At 38.2% G+C, this 17,657-nt stretch overlaps 1 protein-coding gene across 1 annotated transcript in view; it reads left to right on the plus strand.

Annotated features, from left to right (window-relative positions):
* TESK2 (testis associated actin remodelling kinase 2) overlaps nt 1–17,621 on the plus strand; it is a 93,983-nt gene extending 76,362 nt beyond the window's left edge. Inside the window, exons 9-11 of the mRNA XM_054980233.1 lie at nt 7,749–7,835; nt 9,928–10,075; nt 13,724–17,621. Of these exons, the coding sequence (XP_054836208.1) occupies nt 7,749–7,835; nt 9,928–10,075; nt 13,724–14,736 (1,248 nt within the window). The 3' untranslated portion in view covers nt 14,737–17,621. The remainder of the gene's footprint in view (nt 1–7,748; nt 7,836–9,927; nt 10,076–13,723) is intronic.
* Nucleotides 17,622–17,657: the final 36 nt, after the last annotated feature.

Genomic DNA, 17,657 nt, shown 5'->3' on the forward strand with positions numbered 1-17,657 from the left:
AGCATGTTCTCTCCATGCTGAATGCCAGCACAGCAGCAGTATTTTGTGTTGCTGCATCACAGCTTCCTTCTTCCCCTCCTCCCTACCAAGGGTAGCAAAAGATAATTGCTTAAGCTATTTGGCAGCAGTATCCTTTTTATATTCTTTTGTGGGACAATCCTAGGGACCATTTTAACATCTGGTAGCCCTGAAGGTAAATGCAATGTTGTATTGACAAATCTAATAATAAAAGAATATAGAATCTTGCTGAAATGGAGCACATGCTTCATCTGGAACAGATAGGTCCTTGAGGTTGGGTCATATGACATGAGCATATCTTTCCCTTAATGGTGCCTTTTTATTTACTTATTTATTTACTTATTTATTTACCTTCAATTTCTATTCCGCCGTCCCCAAACTGGCAGGCTCAGGGTGGATTACATTCTATAAAACAACACATTAATAACAACGATTTAAAATTTTTACATTAAACAACAATATAAAAGTACAATAGAAGTATTTAAAAGTACAAGGAAGGCAGCTCAGGAGTAATCAGTTTATCAGTTTTGACCCACAAAATACTGAAACCAGGGGTTTAGGGACCTATGTGGACAAAAAGCCACATGGGATGGAGAGGGGGGGGAACCAGGTGACATCACTTCTGTTAGCACTTCTGCTAGCTCTTCTTTAATTAGTGCAAGATGCTCCGTTAGTGTAAGAGGCAGAGAAGTGCAATTTCTCCTATGTTGCCCCTCCTCAATGCAACCACATGTGTTGCACAGCCTTTTGTTCACACAGGTCCCTCAGCTCCGGGCACTAGCTTTTCACAGATCAAAGGGACTACCGGCAGAAGGTCGGCATGCACAAAAACTTTCCTTTTGTGCTTCGTAGGAACCATCCCACTGGAACTGAAATTAATCCTTAGAATAGGACTATTACGTACAATAATCTTTATGAAGCAAGCTAAGATTTTAAAAATGTATTTATTAAAATATTTATACCCTGCCTTCGCCTTTCGTCTTGGTGGCTTGCAAGTAATAATTAAAATATAACAAATTAAAATTAAATAAAATTTAAAAACCTAAATACTGCCTTTACCACAAAAAGGTGCTTCAAGAGGAAGGGAGCAATATCATCCAAAATGTACTTTTTTTTTAATAAAATTTTATTGGTGAGTGGAAAAAAGAAAAGAATATTCAAATTTAACACATATAATCCCATTTCCCCCCCTCTATCCTCCACCCTTTTCCTCCCCCCTCCCTATTGACTTCCAACAGCTTTCCAACCCTTAACCCTTCTTATTGCTTAAATCTATTTCATTTACATTTTCCTACCCTCTATAAATCATAATAACTCTTACTCTAAGCACATTCTGATTCTTTTACATAGACTCTATCAAGCATACTATCCATATAATATATATCGTGTCAAAGCATAACCATATAGCTTAGTATATAGCAAGGATCACAGTATCTCTTACTTTAAACATGTTCTATTTCTTTTAAACATATACTCCGTCAAATATACTATCAATATAGTATATATTATAAAACATATATTGTATGCTATGCCACCAGTGTAACACAGCACACAACATAGTATAACACAGCAACCTGATATTGTATTAAATCTGATCCATTAACCCATCGTTTTATATTGTATATAACATACCTATGATATATAGTAGTAATAATATACATATACAGTAATAATATATCTATTTAACCATTCTCATTATCCCATATATTATATGTAAAGTTCCCCTAAATATTATACTAGCTTAGATTGTAATTACATTCCCCCTAAATGGTAAGATCCCTTCTCTCTCCCCTTTCCAACATTGTTCTTTAAAAATTCTCAAACTGCCACAGTTCTCCTTTTACATCCCATTTTTTTCCAAAAATTGTTTCAATTTCCCCCAATCAACAATATATTGCCCTAGGTCAAGATCTTTGAGTTTCCTTGTCATTTTGTCCATTTCCGCCATGTATAGCAATTTATAAATCCAGTCTTCTACAGTTGGTATTTCTTGTGTCTTCCATTTCTGCGCATACAAAAGTCTTGCCGCTGCAGTCATGTAAAATAACAATGTTCTATGCTGCATTGGAACAGTCTCCATTCCCAAGTTCAGTAGCAACAATTCTGGGTTCTTACTTATTTGTATTTGTAAAATCTCATTAATTACTTCGATTATTTCTCCCCAGTACTGCTTAGCTACTTCACATGTCCACCACATATGATATAGTGATCCTTCATGTTTTTTGCATTTCCAGCATTTGTCCGACATATTAGTATTTCCTAGCGCAATTTTCTTTGGTGTTAAATACCATCTGTAAATCATTTTGTACACATTCTCTTTAATGTTCGTACAAGTTGAAATCTTCACTGTATTTTTCCATAGGTGCCTCCATTGTTACTTCCTTATGAAAGTTTATTGCCCACTCTTCACCATCTGGACTTTTACTGTTTCATCCGCCGTAAACCATTTTAGAAGTAATTTATAGATCTTAGATATTTCCTTCTTGCCTTCTTATAGTATCACTTCCTCTAGTTCCGAATTTTCCAGTCTTATACCTCCTCTCAGGCAGTCCGCATTATAAAGATCTCTGATCTGTCTGTACTGAAACCATCCATAACAAGGAGACAATTCTTCTTCTGTCTTTATTCTCAGCTTTGAATATTGTATTTGTGTAATCTCCTTGTATGTTAAGCATTGCTGTTCATTATCCACAGTTCTCGGATCTATTACTTCATACGGAACCACCCATGAAGGAATTCCGTCTTCCATATACACCTTGTATTTCTTCCAGACCGTGAAGAGGCTTCTCCGAATATAGTGATGCAAAAACATAGAGTCCGCTTTTACTTTATCATACCACATGTATGCATGCCATCCAAATATTTTTTTGTGTCCCTCCAGGGCCAGCAACTTGCGGTTTTTTAACGTTATCCAATCTTTCAGCCATACAAGACATACTGCCTCATGATACAGTCTTATGTTGGGCAGTTGCAAGCCACCTCTTTCCTTCGCATCTTGCAAGACCTTCATTTTCACTCGTGGTTTCTTGCCTGCCCACACAAAGTCTGAGATTTTCCTTTGCCATTTATCAAATTGTTTGGAGTCACGGATAATTGGAATAGTTTGCAACAAGAACATCACACGTGGTAAAACATTCATTTTTACTGCTGCTATTCTTCCCTGCCATGATAAATCCAGTTTGTTCCATTTTATTAAGTCTCTCTCTATTTGTATCCACAGTTTCTCATAGTTATTTTTGAACAAGTCTATATTTTTCGCAGTCAGTTCGATACCAAGATATTTTACTTTATTAGTTACCTCACAGTCTGTTATCTCCATTAGCTCTTAATGCTTCTGTTTAGTCATATTCTTACATAAAATCTTTGACTTCTTTTTATTCACATAAAATCCAGCCAAATCTCCAAACAGTTTTATTTTCTCTATTACTTTTGGCATATTTTCAATTCGATCCTCTACTATTAACATTATATCATCCGCAAAAGCTCTGACCTTGTAGGAAAACTCTTTTATTTTCATACCTCGAATTGTATCATCCTCACGTATTTGAATCATCAGTATTTCCAAAACCAAAATAAACAACAATGGAGACAAAGGGCAACCCTGTCTAGTTCCTTTGCTGGTTTTCAGTTTTTTAGTCAAGTCCTCATTCACTATAATTGCTGCACTTTGGTCTCTATAAATTTCCTTAACTGCTTGTATGAACTTTTCTCCCATTTGCAACTTTTCCATGGTAGCAAACATAAAGTCCCAGTTCAGATTGTGAAATGCTTTTTCTGCATCTACGAAGAAAAAACCAACCTCTCTATCACAGTGCTTGTCATAATATTCAATAGCGTTTATTACTGTCCTCAAATTGTCTTTAATTTGTCTGTTAGGTAAGAATCCCGCCTGCTCTTCAGCAATGAATTCCGACATCCATCCTTTCAACCTCTCTGCCAACACCTTTGCAAATATTTTATAGTCATTATTCAACAGTGAGATTAGTCTATCATTTTTAACATTGGTCAAATCTTGACCTTCCTTCGGAATCAGCAATATGTTGGCTTCATTCCATGAATCAGGGATCCTTTGATCTTGCGTCACTCCATTCATTGTCTCTTTCAGGAAAGGTGCCAGTTCATTAGCCATCACTTTGTAGAACTTTGCCATTAGTCCATCTGGTCCTGGCGCCTTTCCTATTTTTCGTTAATTGTAGAGCTTCCTTTATTTCTTCTTCTGTCACTTCCTTATTTAATTTCTCTTTCCATTTTTCAGAAATTGTCAGGATTTTCACCTTCTCTAAATATTCCACTATTGACTCTTTACTCACTTCTTTTTTTTGATACAATTTTGCATAAAACTTGAAGAAGGCTCTACTAATGGCCGCTTGGTCCATAAACACCTTGTCATCTTCTAAAATTTTACTTATAGTTTTTTTCTCCTTCCTTTTTTTTAGTTGCCACGCCAAATATTTTCCGGGCTTATTTGCACCTTCAAACGACCTCTGATTCATCCTCTTTAAGTTCCACTCTAGTTCTTTATTGTCCATTGCCGTCAATTGCTCCTGCAGAATTTTAATATCCTGGTATATTTTCTTTTTCCCCCGGTCTTTTCTTAAGTTGTACCTCTTTGGCTTTTATTTTATCCAAAATTTCAGATCTCTTTTCCTCCTTTTTCCTCCTACTTCTTGCGTTCAAGTCCATTAGTATGCCTCTTATCACCGCCTTATATGTATCCCATACTTTATTAGTCGGCACTTCTTTGTTCAAATTATATTGTATAAAAAATTTGGTCTCCCTTCGCAGCAACGCGATATTTTCTTCTATTTGTAACAAGTCCTCATTTATTCTCCATCCTTTTCTTTTATTGTTTTTCCCAAACCTCCACATAATTGGATTGTGATCTGAGCCTACCTTTGGCATTATCTCCACATCTCTAGTCCATAGTGCCAGTTCTTTAGAGGCCCAGATCATGTCTATTCTTGATAGTGTGAAATGCCTTGCAGAGTAAAATGTATATTGTCTGTTTTTAGGGTATTGTCTCCTCCACACGTCTTCTAAGCTTTCTTGTTCCTTAAGCGTAAAAAACGCCTTTGGCAGTAGTCCTCTTTTTTTGTGAGCAACTTTAGACTGCTTGTCTTCCTCCAAGTTTGTAACTCCATTGAAGTCACCTGCCAAAATTACGTGATCACAGGACAGTTCATCTAATTGTTTCTCTAAGTCCTTAAAAAAAATTTCTTTTTCACCATTGGGTGCATATATCCCAATCATCAATATCTTCTTAGAATTCCAAATAATTTCCACTGCTAGATATCTGGCTTCTGCATCTTTTAAAACTAATCTGGGCTGCAATTCATCTTTTATATACAATACAACTCCCCTCTTATTCTTTTTAGAGGCAGCAACAAATTCTTTTCCCAATTTAACAAATTTCAAATATTTTTCATCTTGCTTTCTAATATGTGTCTCTTGCAGACAGACTATATTGCATTTTTGTTTTGATAACCAGTGGAAAGTAGCCTTACGTTTACAAGGTGAATTTAGTCCATTAACATTCCAAGATATAACTTTACCCTCCGTGATCACTTTCTTGTACTTTTTGGTAAGTCCTTTTCATTTTCCCTAATAAAAATCTCCATCTCGTGACCAGATCTGATGCTCTTTCTTACTCCACCAAACTCAAATGCCAGTCCTTCTGGTATTTCCCATCTATATCTAATTTTCAGTTCCTTTAGCATCTGTACCAGTTCTCTGTATTTCTTCCGCTCGAATAGCACCAATCTGGGCAGCTCTTTCATAATTCTCACCACTTTTCCATCGACTTCTAATGGATCCTGAAACTGTTTGCTCACAATTAATTCTCTTGTGTTTCTAGTCGTAAATTGCACAATCATATCCCTTGGAAGTTTCCTCTGGGCTGCAAATCTGGAATTGATTCTGTATGCCACGTCCAAAAAAAGCTGCAATTTCTTCCTCTTCTTTCCCCAGGTAGTCTGCCAAGATTTCTGTAATCTGATCTTGGGCTGATTTTCCCTCTACTTCTGGGATCGCACGAAATCTTAGTTGCTTTTCCATCTGTTTACATTCTGCAATGGCCATTCTGTCTCTCATTCCTCTCATTTCAGTCTTTTGCGCATCTGCTAAAGTTTCTACCGTTTCCTCTACTACGTTAACTCTCTGCTGTGTAACTTTTAAGTCATTTTGTATTTTATCCATACCTTTTGTCAGTTCTGCCATTTCTGATTTAAGTGTCTCTTTAAAATCTTCTAGTTCTTTCGCCATCTCTTGCATCATGTCCTTAAGCTCTTTATTCCCCTCTGAAACTTTTTTGTCCAGGTTCTCCATCGTAGTTTGCCACTCTTTCTTCGATATCGTGGGGCTGGCTCTGCTTCGCTCCCACGAGTCTGCCCTTTTCCTTAGATCCGTGGCGCTTTTTTAATGCTCTCTATTATTTTTAAAAGTCCAATTCCAGTTTGTTTTTGTCAAACACTGTTTTAAAGTGTCCAAAATGTCGGGCGTTTTTACTCTATGATTTTATACTGAAGCACTCGCCCTTACCTTCTTCAAAGATGGCCTACTTCCTTTTTCATTGAAGTCACTGCTTGCCCTGTTCCAAAATGGCGTCGACCTACTTCTGGCGTTTGAGGAAAGGGCCCTTCTCTCCACTCTCTTTGTAGTTCTGACGTACTTCCTGTTCCCCTACGTTGCACAGCAGTTCTCGCGATTTTTAAACTTTCTCACAGTCCATTATCTCTTCTCCGCCACAGGTATGTAAACAATAATCCAATTTCCCCGCTAGCTTCTCTTTACAAAGTTACTTTTTCACATTTTTTCTTTCCGGAATCTTCCCCCTTATGTAACTATTCTGTTGCAGTTCTTAAATCCACTTTAGCCACTTATTTCTTTTTGTAATCTGTCCGGTACTAAGAGATAGCGATCTTTACCTTCTTAAACGTTTTTCTTGGGTTGTAGTCGCTGCTTCTGTAATCCGATCAAATCCAATCCCTTTGCTGTCTTACTGAGGCTTGGGCATGTAGGTCTTATGCCAGAATTTGACTCCAGAGCCACTGCAGAGATCTTGGCAACCTTTCTTCGGGTGGGACCTCAAGGGTGGGTGGGAGTTCGTTGTGTAGAACCCCCCCCTCACCCGAGATCAACACGCCCTCAGGTCCTCGAGCGTTCTTGCCTGTTCTCCGCCTGAGAACAGGTGGCTGCGGGCAACTTGCGCCCCTCCAGCCTTCCAAACAGTGGCACGGACAGCTCAGCACTTAGAGCTGCGTTAGACCTCCATGGATCCCAAACCAGAAGTCCATCCAAAATGTACTTTGTTATCCATGATGGGAGTGTGTCCAAGGATGTACCAAGTTCCTCATTAGTCCTTAAAATCATGCAATGTTGGTAGGCAGCTTGGGAAGATGTAGCGATGGGTCAGTAGTACTCTACCTTAGTGTTCAGACAAAAGACAGATACAGATTGAACCTAAAGGAAAATCGGGGGGGGGGATCTGAAATTTTTCATATTTACTTAAGAAGCTTGTATTGTCTTTGAATTATAGTCTTAACTCAATAAATGTGACACAGTATATGCTAGCAGCTATCGTTTAGTATCTTGCTGGTGCAGACAGATACATTTAATATTTTGCCTTTACTTAAATTTAATATTTTGCCTCTTAACTGTCTTCATAATTTCCCTGCTTCTTTGTATAGTACACTTTTTTCTTACCTGTTACAACTTTTTTTTCCTATGTATAGAATTTTGGCTTGGATTATGATGCCTTCCAGCACATGGTGGGAGACTGTCCTCCGAATTTCCTCCAGTTGGCCTTCAACTGTTGTAATGTGAGTATGTTTGAGAGCAAAATGAGAGCTTTTTGCAAATCCCAATAATAATAAGCAAAAGCATCAATACACAAAGACCTTCATTGGTTTGGAAGGATGGTTCAAGTAGGGTTCAGCCTCTACATCTTTGTCAGACTTCTGAAAACCCGTTCATCTAAATGTGAGTTATATACCAATGAAATTCTTTTCAAAGAAATGTGAGGAGGAGTAAATTAGTCAACTTGACATCTAGCTCTATTTGTGGATGTATTTACTGGCTAGCAGCCGTCCCTGAATTCAAGTTAACAAAAGTTCTTTCCCAAATGTGATGAATCCCAAGAGTAGCAATAAGGAACAAAATTGGAAATGCTGTCTGGCGGATTGTTTTGGCCTCTCTGCCATAAACCATATAATCAGCAGCTATAGCTTGGCTAAGAGCTTGAGGCTTTCAAAAAGTGTACGTTTCTTTTTGTGTTCCCTTCCATGCCATCAAAAATGTGCTCTTAGTGGTAGTATGTGGGAAAGGAAGGCACTATCATCTCCACTATACAACTGCAAAAGTTGTTTGATCAGAGGCCAAAGAAATGAATTTTTTACAGTGTGAGAAATGATACCTCAGTCGTGTACCTATCTTATAGTGTTCCAAGCTGAACACACACAGGCAGGTTGTGAATTGAATGTGGATTTGGATATCTAAGACTTCCTGCTTGCTTACACTTATAGTACTTTCAATTTAGGAGTAACTGTGACATTATACACATCCCTTAAATTTATGGGGAAAGATTAGAGATTTTCAGTCATGGCACCTTGTCTTTACCACTCTGTCCTGCAGGCTCAGGCTCAGGGCTCAGCCTTTGGTCTGTCTTGAATATACTACTAACCAATACCATAGAATAACTTTGACTTCAAGTATGTGTGAGAGAGAAAAGTTCCTCTGCATCCATTTCTTCCACACCATGCATTGTTTTGCAGACCTCGATAATGTTACTCCTCAGTTACTTTTTTTCTAAGCTAAAAAGACCTGGCTGCTTTAGCTTGCCTCGTAAGGGAAAGTGCTCCAGAGTGCATCACTGTGCACTTATTTCCACTGAATTTCATTGCCCATTCACTCAGTTTGGAGAAATCCCTTCTGGAACTTCTCCAAATCCACTCTGTTTTCATCAACAATTTGGTGTCATTTAACTAGTTACACATCTATAAAAAGACATGCTACCTCAATCTTTTAATGTTAAATTTACTCAGAAGCCTTTGATGAACCTTTGTAAAGGCTTTTTGAAAGTCTCAGTTATACAAAGGGTTGGATCCATCCAGCTTTTTTATTCAATTTCACATACTTTTCCTCTTTACTGCAGCCTCCATTGCGCACACCTTTTGTTTCTACAGGTCCCATGATTTCTAGCGTAGCCTTTTGCATGTTCAAAGGGGATAGACCCGCTGTTCGCTTTTTCTCCAGAGGAAAAGCTGTCTGAATCCAACCCAGTGTTTCCCAGGTTACCCCGTCAACATGCTAGTTGACACTGTCAAAGAATTCTAAGAGGGTGGCAAGGCAAATCTTTGCATAAGCCATGCGATTTCTTTTCAGCAAGGCTCTGTTGTGTTTTACAATTTTGTTTTCAATAACATTTTCTGCTAATTTACCTGGAATTTGAATCTTGTTCTGATGTTTTTTAAAAAATACTGTTTTATTTTTATATTGTAAACCACTTTGAAGATATCTATATGGAGAGGTTGGATATGAATACTTTAAATTAACTAAATATAAAGTGGCCCATTCTTGGCATTCAAGAAAAAAGATGTCGTTTAGTGCACCAGCTGAAGCTGGTTGTAGGTGTCAAGGATGGTACCTGAGCCTCCATCAATAAACACTGATCTGTAACACCTCAATATCTGAACATGAACTTTTGGGGACTGCATCCTAATTTAGAACCAACTGATTCTTTACTGTTCTGTTAGCTGAATTAGTGACTAACCGCTCTAACAGCCTGATTAAAGGGCTTTTCTTTATTGGTTCTTACCAAGTCCATTATGGTTCCCAAACACCTGTTGAGGACATATGTCTCATCTGTTTATACTAAAAAAGAGAAATATAATTTGTTTATCCTTATTTTCATAGATGGACCCAACACTACGCCCTTCATTTGTGGACATTGTAAAGACTCTGGAGGAGCTAGTAAGCTGTTTGAAAAATGAAGAGGTTGAAAGAGAGAAGAAACACTTAAATCTGGACAGTACAGAGAGAAAACCTGTCTCTGTTTCCAAAGGTAGGAATTGAAGAGGGGGACACAATCTTACAAAAGCAAGGGACAGTATGTGCTTGTATTGGTTCATTTGATTGAATTTTTAAAAGCAAAAGTAAAATCAGAAATCACATTTTTATTGTTAAATAAATGACAGTGTATAAGTAACGCTAAAATGTCATCAGATTTCATTAGATAATGAGTGTATTTTTCCCTTTTGTTATTCTGTTACACAGAGAGAGACTCCCAGCATTTCCAATAGTTATTCTATATACTTTCTCTTTTTGTTAAAAGTAATCAATTTTGGCATATTTCAAACATTATTTTATTGAGAGAATTGCTTACTAGTTCATAGTTAACACAATCCAGTAAGATAGCCAAAGGATGTTGTTGTAGAACACGTCCAGTAACATTGTAAATTATTTGATTTATAGAAGTCTAAAAGTCTTCTATAGAAGACTTTTAGAAGTCTAGAGCCAGTTTGGTGTAGTGGTTAAGAGCACGGGACTCTAATCTGGAGAGCCGGGTTTGATTCCCCACTCCTCCACAAAGCCAGCTGGGTGACCTTGGGCGAGTCACAGTTCTCTTGAGCTCTCTTAGCCCCACCCACCTCACAGGGTGATTGTTGTGGGGTAATAATAACACTTTGTAAACCGCTCTGAGTGGGCATTAAGTTGTCCTGAAGGGCGGTATATAAATTGAATGTTATTATTATTATTATTAAAAGGTTTGTTTATGAAGCAGTCCCATTACATGTAGATAACAGCTCTCTATAACCACTCCAGTATCTTCTGTTAGTGCTACAATTACCCTACCAGTTTGCCCTGCATGGCTTAACAGGTCTTTATTTTAAGATGACTTTAAAAGTTTGAATTATTTTTTCCTAGATTAATCCATCTGGTGTCTCCTGAATCAATTCCTCATATAAATTTTGGAGATATCATCAGAAAATTGTTAACATGCTGAAACCTATCTAACAGGGTTTAATACAATCATTACAATTTATAACAGGTTCCTTGAAGAATAATCAGATTGCTGTGTTTCCAGAGTACTGTGTGCAGAGCACCAGTTGCAGAACAGAACTTACACATCTTGCACTGCACTGCGCACATGCACACACAAGCACGCACACAATCATTCTCTCCAGAATTCAGCCTCTCCAGCTCAAATATCACTGGGCACAATATAGGAATCTGCAGTAAAATGGGGGAATTGGAACTGATTGATTGGCCCACTCCTCCCCTTCACCAACAGAAATGCCTTTCCATCAGCAGAAGACAAGTGTTGGATCCAACCTTTACATTCTTTCTTTGTAAGCATCAACAAATGCATAAATATCCAATAAATAGTGCATATAAACTTTGCACACTCGAAGGTACATCAACAATAATAAGAATTGGGTTTATTGGCAGTTATTATTGAATGTATGTTTTGTTCAGGTTTATTTAGAAGCAGCCCCTGAAAAAAGCACGGTTGGTGCAAAACAGACGTGGCTAGCTGTCTGTTGGGCTGGTGGATGAATCGGTGATGTCCCAAAGGTTAAAACAGAATCTGAAAACAAGAAATAAGCTTTTAAATTATATCTACAAACAGTTACTTACCTTGAATCCCATTGGAACCCTGTGTTTGACTTTCCATCTGAACCTGCAGAGAAATGATATCAAGTCTTTGTCTATATGGACTATTATTGTTGATGTACCTTTAAGTGTGAGAAGATTATATGCACTATTTATTGGATATTTATGGATATTTATGCAGTTGTTGATTACTACTATTTATGAAATGTTATTCATGAAATGTTGATGATTATTAATATTTATAGATGTATGATGCTCTGATGCACTTTTGCACAAGGCACTTTAATGAATAGAATACTTTGTGATCTTATTGTTGAATTAGTGGTGTGAATCTTTGGGTGGGAGAATTTCTGGTCAGCTGGGGATTATGATAAATTTATGACCTTGGTCCTATTATTCATTCCACCACCCTCCAAAGTACAGATGCTTTGATACCAAAATTCCAGTTGTATAGCCCTTGGATGGAAAAATATTATACAGAAATCTATGCACTCTTACTGTCCTTTTCTGTAGCATGCACTTCTGCAATATCTGTTGTCTAATCTTACAAGTGAACAACGTGCATGGTGCCTGCTGTATCCTTGTGAAACAGATACCAGGTACTCTGTCCAAACCAAGGTCTGTCTTAATATTTTGAGTAGTCTGACCTTAACTGGGCAGTGACTATGAAAGGTACTTCCTAGGGATTATTTCAGTCCAGTTTCAGTTATTATTCACTGTAACTCAAAAAATGACAAATATAATTTGTTGTAACGGACTTGAACACAGTTTGTGAAAATTGGGTAGGTGGAACAACTGCAGGCTTAGATAACTGCCACCACTACACATAATATAAAGATTCAATTCTGTTTTGAAAAGTGCCTTCTTTCAACATGGATAATTGAAGCTGTTGGCTCTGTCCCAAGCTGCACAGCTGTGCCAATAAGCATCCGGACTTCCTGGCTTCCCATTCATTGCAGCAGTGGAATCATCTTCTTCTACTCACTGGAAATTAATGTACAGAGCTGTTCCTGACACAGAATGGAGATGCCCTTATACAGGCAGGAGATCTTTTTGGGGAATGGAGCTCTTGTAGGATACTTCTGGAATGGTGCTTGTTAACTGCAGATTCTTTAAAACTCCCTGAAATATGGAGAATACAGCAAAATTCAGCAGGTGTTTGGACTATGCAGTGACTTCTTTGAAGCATCGCACTGCCATCTAGAGTGCTTAGGGAGACTGGAATAGAAACTATAGTATATATTACTTCTAAATGTTTAAAGTAGAAATTTGGCTAGATACATGGATTCCATTAACCCTTAATTTGTTTGCATTTGCTTTGTTTAGTGATGCCTTATTTAAATGTATTTAACAGATTTTTCCCCAAAGCCCAACTGCTGTGTCTCCTAGTTTCTGCTCAGGACAATGTGCTATTTCAAGGCTGATGTGGAATATAACTCCTTCACTTCCAGAGGGAAGTATTGCTGCTTTGTCTTCACCTTTCACAACATAGGGGTGTCTTTACTCTAGGAAAACCTCACATGTTGAAAGTATCTGCCTTATAGTACTATAGGTTTGTACTATAACCTTATTTAATTATATGTGTCCTCCTAAATGTATGCTCTTGGGAATAATCTGGTAATGCATATGGAACTAAGGGGGGGGGGGAATCCCAGTTCCGCAATGGGATAAGAGGCTTTCAGAAGACAGATTATAACATACATATAATCTACAGCATTCCTCTCAAAGGGCCTACACATGCTGAAACTCAAGACTGGAAAACTGCATCTTAGGTTATGATTCTGGATAGGAACAAACAATCAGGAACTACATCAATATTTGGAAGATTTGAAATATAAATAATGTATAGGTAGATTAGAATACAAGAACCCTCATTTTCTGTATACTCTGAAGAAAAATGGATTTGGGGATTAAGAAGTGGTACTTATAGTGGATTCCATGTGCAAGTTTTTGCATATCCCAAGCATATATGTTTGTGGAGGGTTTTAATGTAAGATTGTCACATGTACAGTGGTGGTTGTATGATTCAGCCTAGTCACTAACACCATCCTTTCCTTTGAATATGATCTTTTAAATCATTTTCTTTCCCCTTTAGGTTTTCTAGAGAGAGGACAAGGAGTTAAAAGACTAAGTTCACTGGATGACAAGATTCCTCCCAAGTCACCACGTCCACGACGTAACATTTGGCTATCACGCAGTCAGTCAGACATCTTCTCCCGTAAGCCTTGTCACAAGATAAATGTCCAGGATCCTTACTACACACCAACCAAAGGGGGAAGCCGAAAAGTCAACCCTTTCAATGCTAGGGAAGACCTGAAAGGGGGAAAAGTCAAATTTTTTGACATGCCAAGCAAATCTGTGATATCACTTGTATTTGACTTGCACTCCCAAGAGACAGGGGGATATCTGAAGATGAGCCAGCCTCAGCTCAGGCAAACCTTCAGCACTGATTGGCAGGAGCCTGCTTTCCTCCCTTGGAGACGCTGCAGATCACTTCCTGTCTCTCCTGAACTTGTGCATAAAGATTATAGCACATTTGGGGATCTATCTTCAACAGTTGGTAGGTGTGATCCAAGCCAGTTGGGGGTTGAGGTGCGACAAAAGTTACTGAGCAGCAATAAATACGGAGTGTCTGAGATCCCTCCTTTTCAGGCCAAATGTCATAGGCTGGAGTCTCCTCCTCCTGTGCAAGAAGAAGAGATGGACTGTTCTGATGAACTGGAGCCGCAGGATGAAAATGGGTTCTGTCCTGTGAAAAATGTAATTGAGGAGCCAGAATTCAGAAAGTCTACAGGACAAGTTCTGCAAGACTCCCAGAACATGGAGGATATCTTGGTACAAAATTTAGTCCATTCAGAAGATAAATCCTCAGAGGAGTCTATGAGCTGTATAACCTCTGAAGATATGGAGGTGGAAGATGAAACACCAAGGAACATGCCTCTGTCTAGGCTGGAGTCTTCCAAACTGTTCACTGTTAACCCTTCCTCACAGCTAGGCCAAGAAGTGTCTCTGTTTGAGGTAGAAGATAGTGATACATCAAATGGTGTTTCTTCGCCATCATCAAATATTCCAGCATCAGTAAGTGAGCAGTCAAAATGTGACGTTTAGAAAAGTCCAGCCATGGTACCAGAGTGACACACTTCTCCCCATACCTTAGAAAGCTAAAACCAATGTAAAAAAGCTCTAGCAAGTTGTAGCAACTAGTCTGGAGGTTTCAAAATGTATTTGAAGAGAGGCTGCATATATTGAAGTATGTATGAGAGAATGATCCCTCAGCTTACCTCAGGAGACAATTGTAGGCAGAAAGGGTGAACCACATCTCTGGTATGCCTGGAGCAATGTAAGGGCATAATTCCTGGGAAAGATGATGGGATCCTTGGTCTGCCTTGGCTTAGAAGCCATTCTTCTGTGTGTGTATGGATGCCTGTATGCTTTTGCTTCTATTGAAGAAATTCTTCTAAACTTGCCAGGAACTCCCCTCCTTAAGTATTTTTGACTTTCTCTCTCTCCCTAGCAGTTGCTAAGCAGGTATAAGTGACTTCTGATTTGGGATCTAACAGACTTGAAGTTAGCAGTATCCTGGCATAAAGGTAGTTTTTCTCGTTTCTGTGATGTAGTGACAGGTTCATAGCACTTAAAATCCCAAGTTCTCTTGTATCCATAAAACAAGCTCTAGACTGCGATACCTAAGCTTCCTTCCTCTTTCAATATTTATTCAGATGCTGGAAGTGAACAGTTCAGACTCTTCGTTTCAGCATTCCTTCTCCACTTGGGGAAGGTGCTACTTATGCTAAATGCTCTCAACTGTGGCAGTTCTATTGCAAAACACAAAACCCCACTACATTTTCCTGGCACCACCAGTTAGCATCTTCTGTGATGGAAAAGGAATGATGCATGTGACCCTTCACATTTTTAACGAAGATCTTAAAGGCAGGGATGTTCTCTAAAAATCCTAGCTGAGTGCATCTTCAGTCAGTATCTCTGCAAGTTTATCACTTTGAGCATGCTTGTTTAGTATTTTAAGATGCAGACTTTAGCCTTCTTACAGATGGGTGTGCACCTACATTTATATTTTGTGTAACTTTTATAAGCATCTGGCATTCTGAAGAGAGAGGTTTTGCTTCTTGTTTGAGATCCTGGCTGGCTGTGCAAATTATGCAATTATCCATATGAACTCTTTATTTTCCAAACATTTAGTCCAGCATAGGAGTCCATGGTTTCCTAGTTTTAACACAGCAGGCTGGTGAGAACTCCCCTGAGAGACAAAATAAAAAGCAGTGCTGCCTCCTGATGTTCACAAAAAAGATAAGGTGAAAGCTTTCAAAGTAGCAAGCAATAACTTGGGGACTTGAGCAATACCTTGACATCGTAAGGAACTGGTAGTAACTTTCTTGCAGACCTTTGTGTCATAACCTTTCCTCAGTCTCTGCTTACTTTGTCCTGAGCAGTCTTAGGCAGCTCCTCCAGAACTTACCTCTGGAATGAAGAATGACTGTTAGTTTTTAAAACAGCCCCATAATAGTCTAGTTTTTTAATCTCTTGCCTCCGGGGCAACAGAGAATTCCTACAAGCACTATCCATATGCTTCTTTTTGACTTACAGAATGAAAGTGTCAAGTTGGTAAATAACTAAATTGCCAAGTAGATGCTTGATGAACATTTTGGATTTTGTATCATCTTGCCCACTAAACATAAATTCATTCAGGATTGGTTAATGGATTGTGAGAGACCTGAGCATTTGGGTCTGCTTCAAAGGCTGTAGAAAGAAGTCTGCACCTCCGTTGTTTCTCCTATGGACTTTCCTAGCCCTGTAGCTTCACTTGTGCTCAAATAGAACTGCCAAAGTTACAGCAAGTGGCACACCCTTAGTTTGGAACCCTAATCATGCTTCTACATGTATGTGTGTGCTCATGCATGCCTGTGTATGTATGCTGGTGGACGGCTCAAGAGCCGTAACCTCATATAGAAAGTATGACGTCTTCCTAATCCTCTGTGTAATGAAAAGTGGTTGGCATTAGACAGCTCAGATGAAAGCAAATTCCTTGGTCATGGAGTAGTTAAAACTAACTGTAATACTGCTCTCTTGGGAAACATGCTAAGAATCCCTAGTCCTATATTACTCACAAGTATTGCAAAGCAGCTGTTGGCTGTTAACTGTACTCCATACAGAATGAAGCCAGCCCAATACATTGCTTTATACAACACAGTAGTGATTTTTTGCTTTGATCATGTGTTTGATTTGCTGACAAAGATGCATTTTGCTTTTTATAAGCTACCTGCAAACATTTCTATGATACCCAATCCGTTTTAATTCACTCACTCTTTTGATAATTAGTTATTAAACATGTTAGAAGCTATACTTGTGGCTGATTGGTGAAAGAAGGCTGTGTGAATAAATGTATGTCTAAATTGCTGCCCCAGCAGAAGATAGGGGTACGATAGGTTTATTCTTTGTTGCTGTATTTGTCCAAGAATACTGGTATTTTTGCCAGTTTAACTACCAACACTTGAATAATTCTTCTTTGCACTTAATGCTGCTGTTTATACTGCATTTCACTACATTTCTATGCAAAAATAACCTTTGGGGGCAGCCAAATATTTGATTAAGATCTTTGCAAGATCTATTTTCATATTTATGAAGGAGTTTTATGTCTTAATATTTGCAGTCTGTAAATAGCTATACTTTGTCATTAAAGCTTAGGAAGAAGTTTGTAGCCTGTGCATAATTTAACACTGCCAGAAAAGAATCTTTGCGAAACAACTTTTTCTAATACTGCAGATATTTATGAAAGTGTAAAGAAAGCAAATCTTGGTTTTTATGCTGATTTATCTTGTCGGACTTTTTTTTCTGAATTACAGAAGTGGTATGTTTTACTGGAACTGCAATAAGTAACCAAAGATGAACGTGGTTTGAAAATATTTTCATGTTTTCTTTGTCAGTTTTTGTAAACTGTTCCCCAGTTTGCATTCAAAATAAAAAATAAATTTACCTTTGTGGTTGAAAAAACAAAGCTATGGGGAAAGGGGAGA

The sequence above is a fragment of the Eublepharis macularius genome, chromosome 5 (genome assembly GCF_028583425.1).
Source record: "Eublepharis macularius isolate TG4126 chromosome 5, MPM_Emac_v1.0, whole genome shotgun sequence".
Lineage (NCBI taxonomy): Eukaryota > Metazoa > Chordata > Lepidosauria > Squamata > Eublepharidae > Eublepharis > Eublepharis macularius.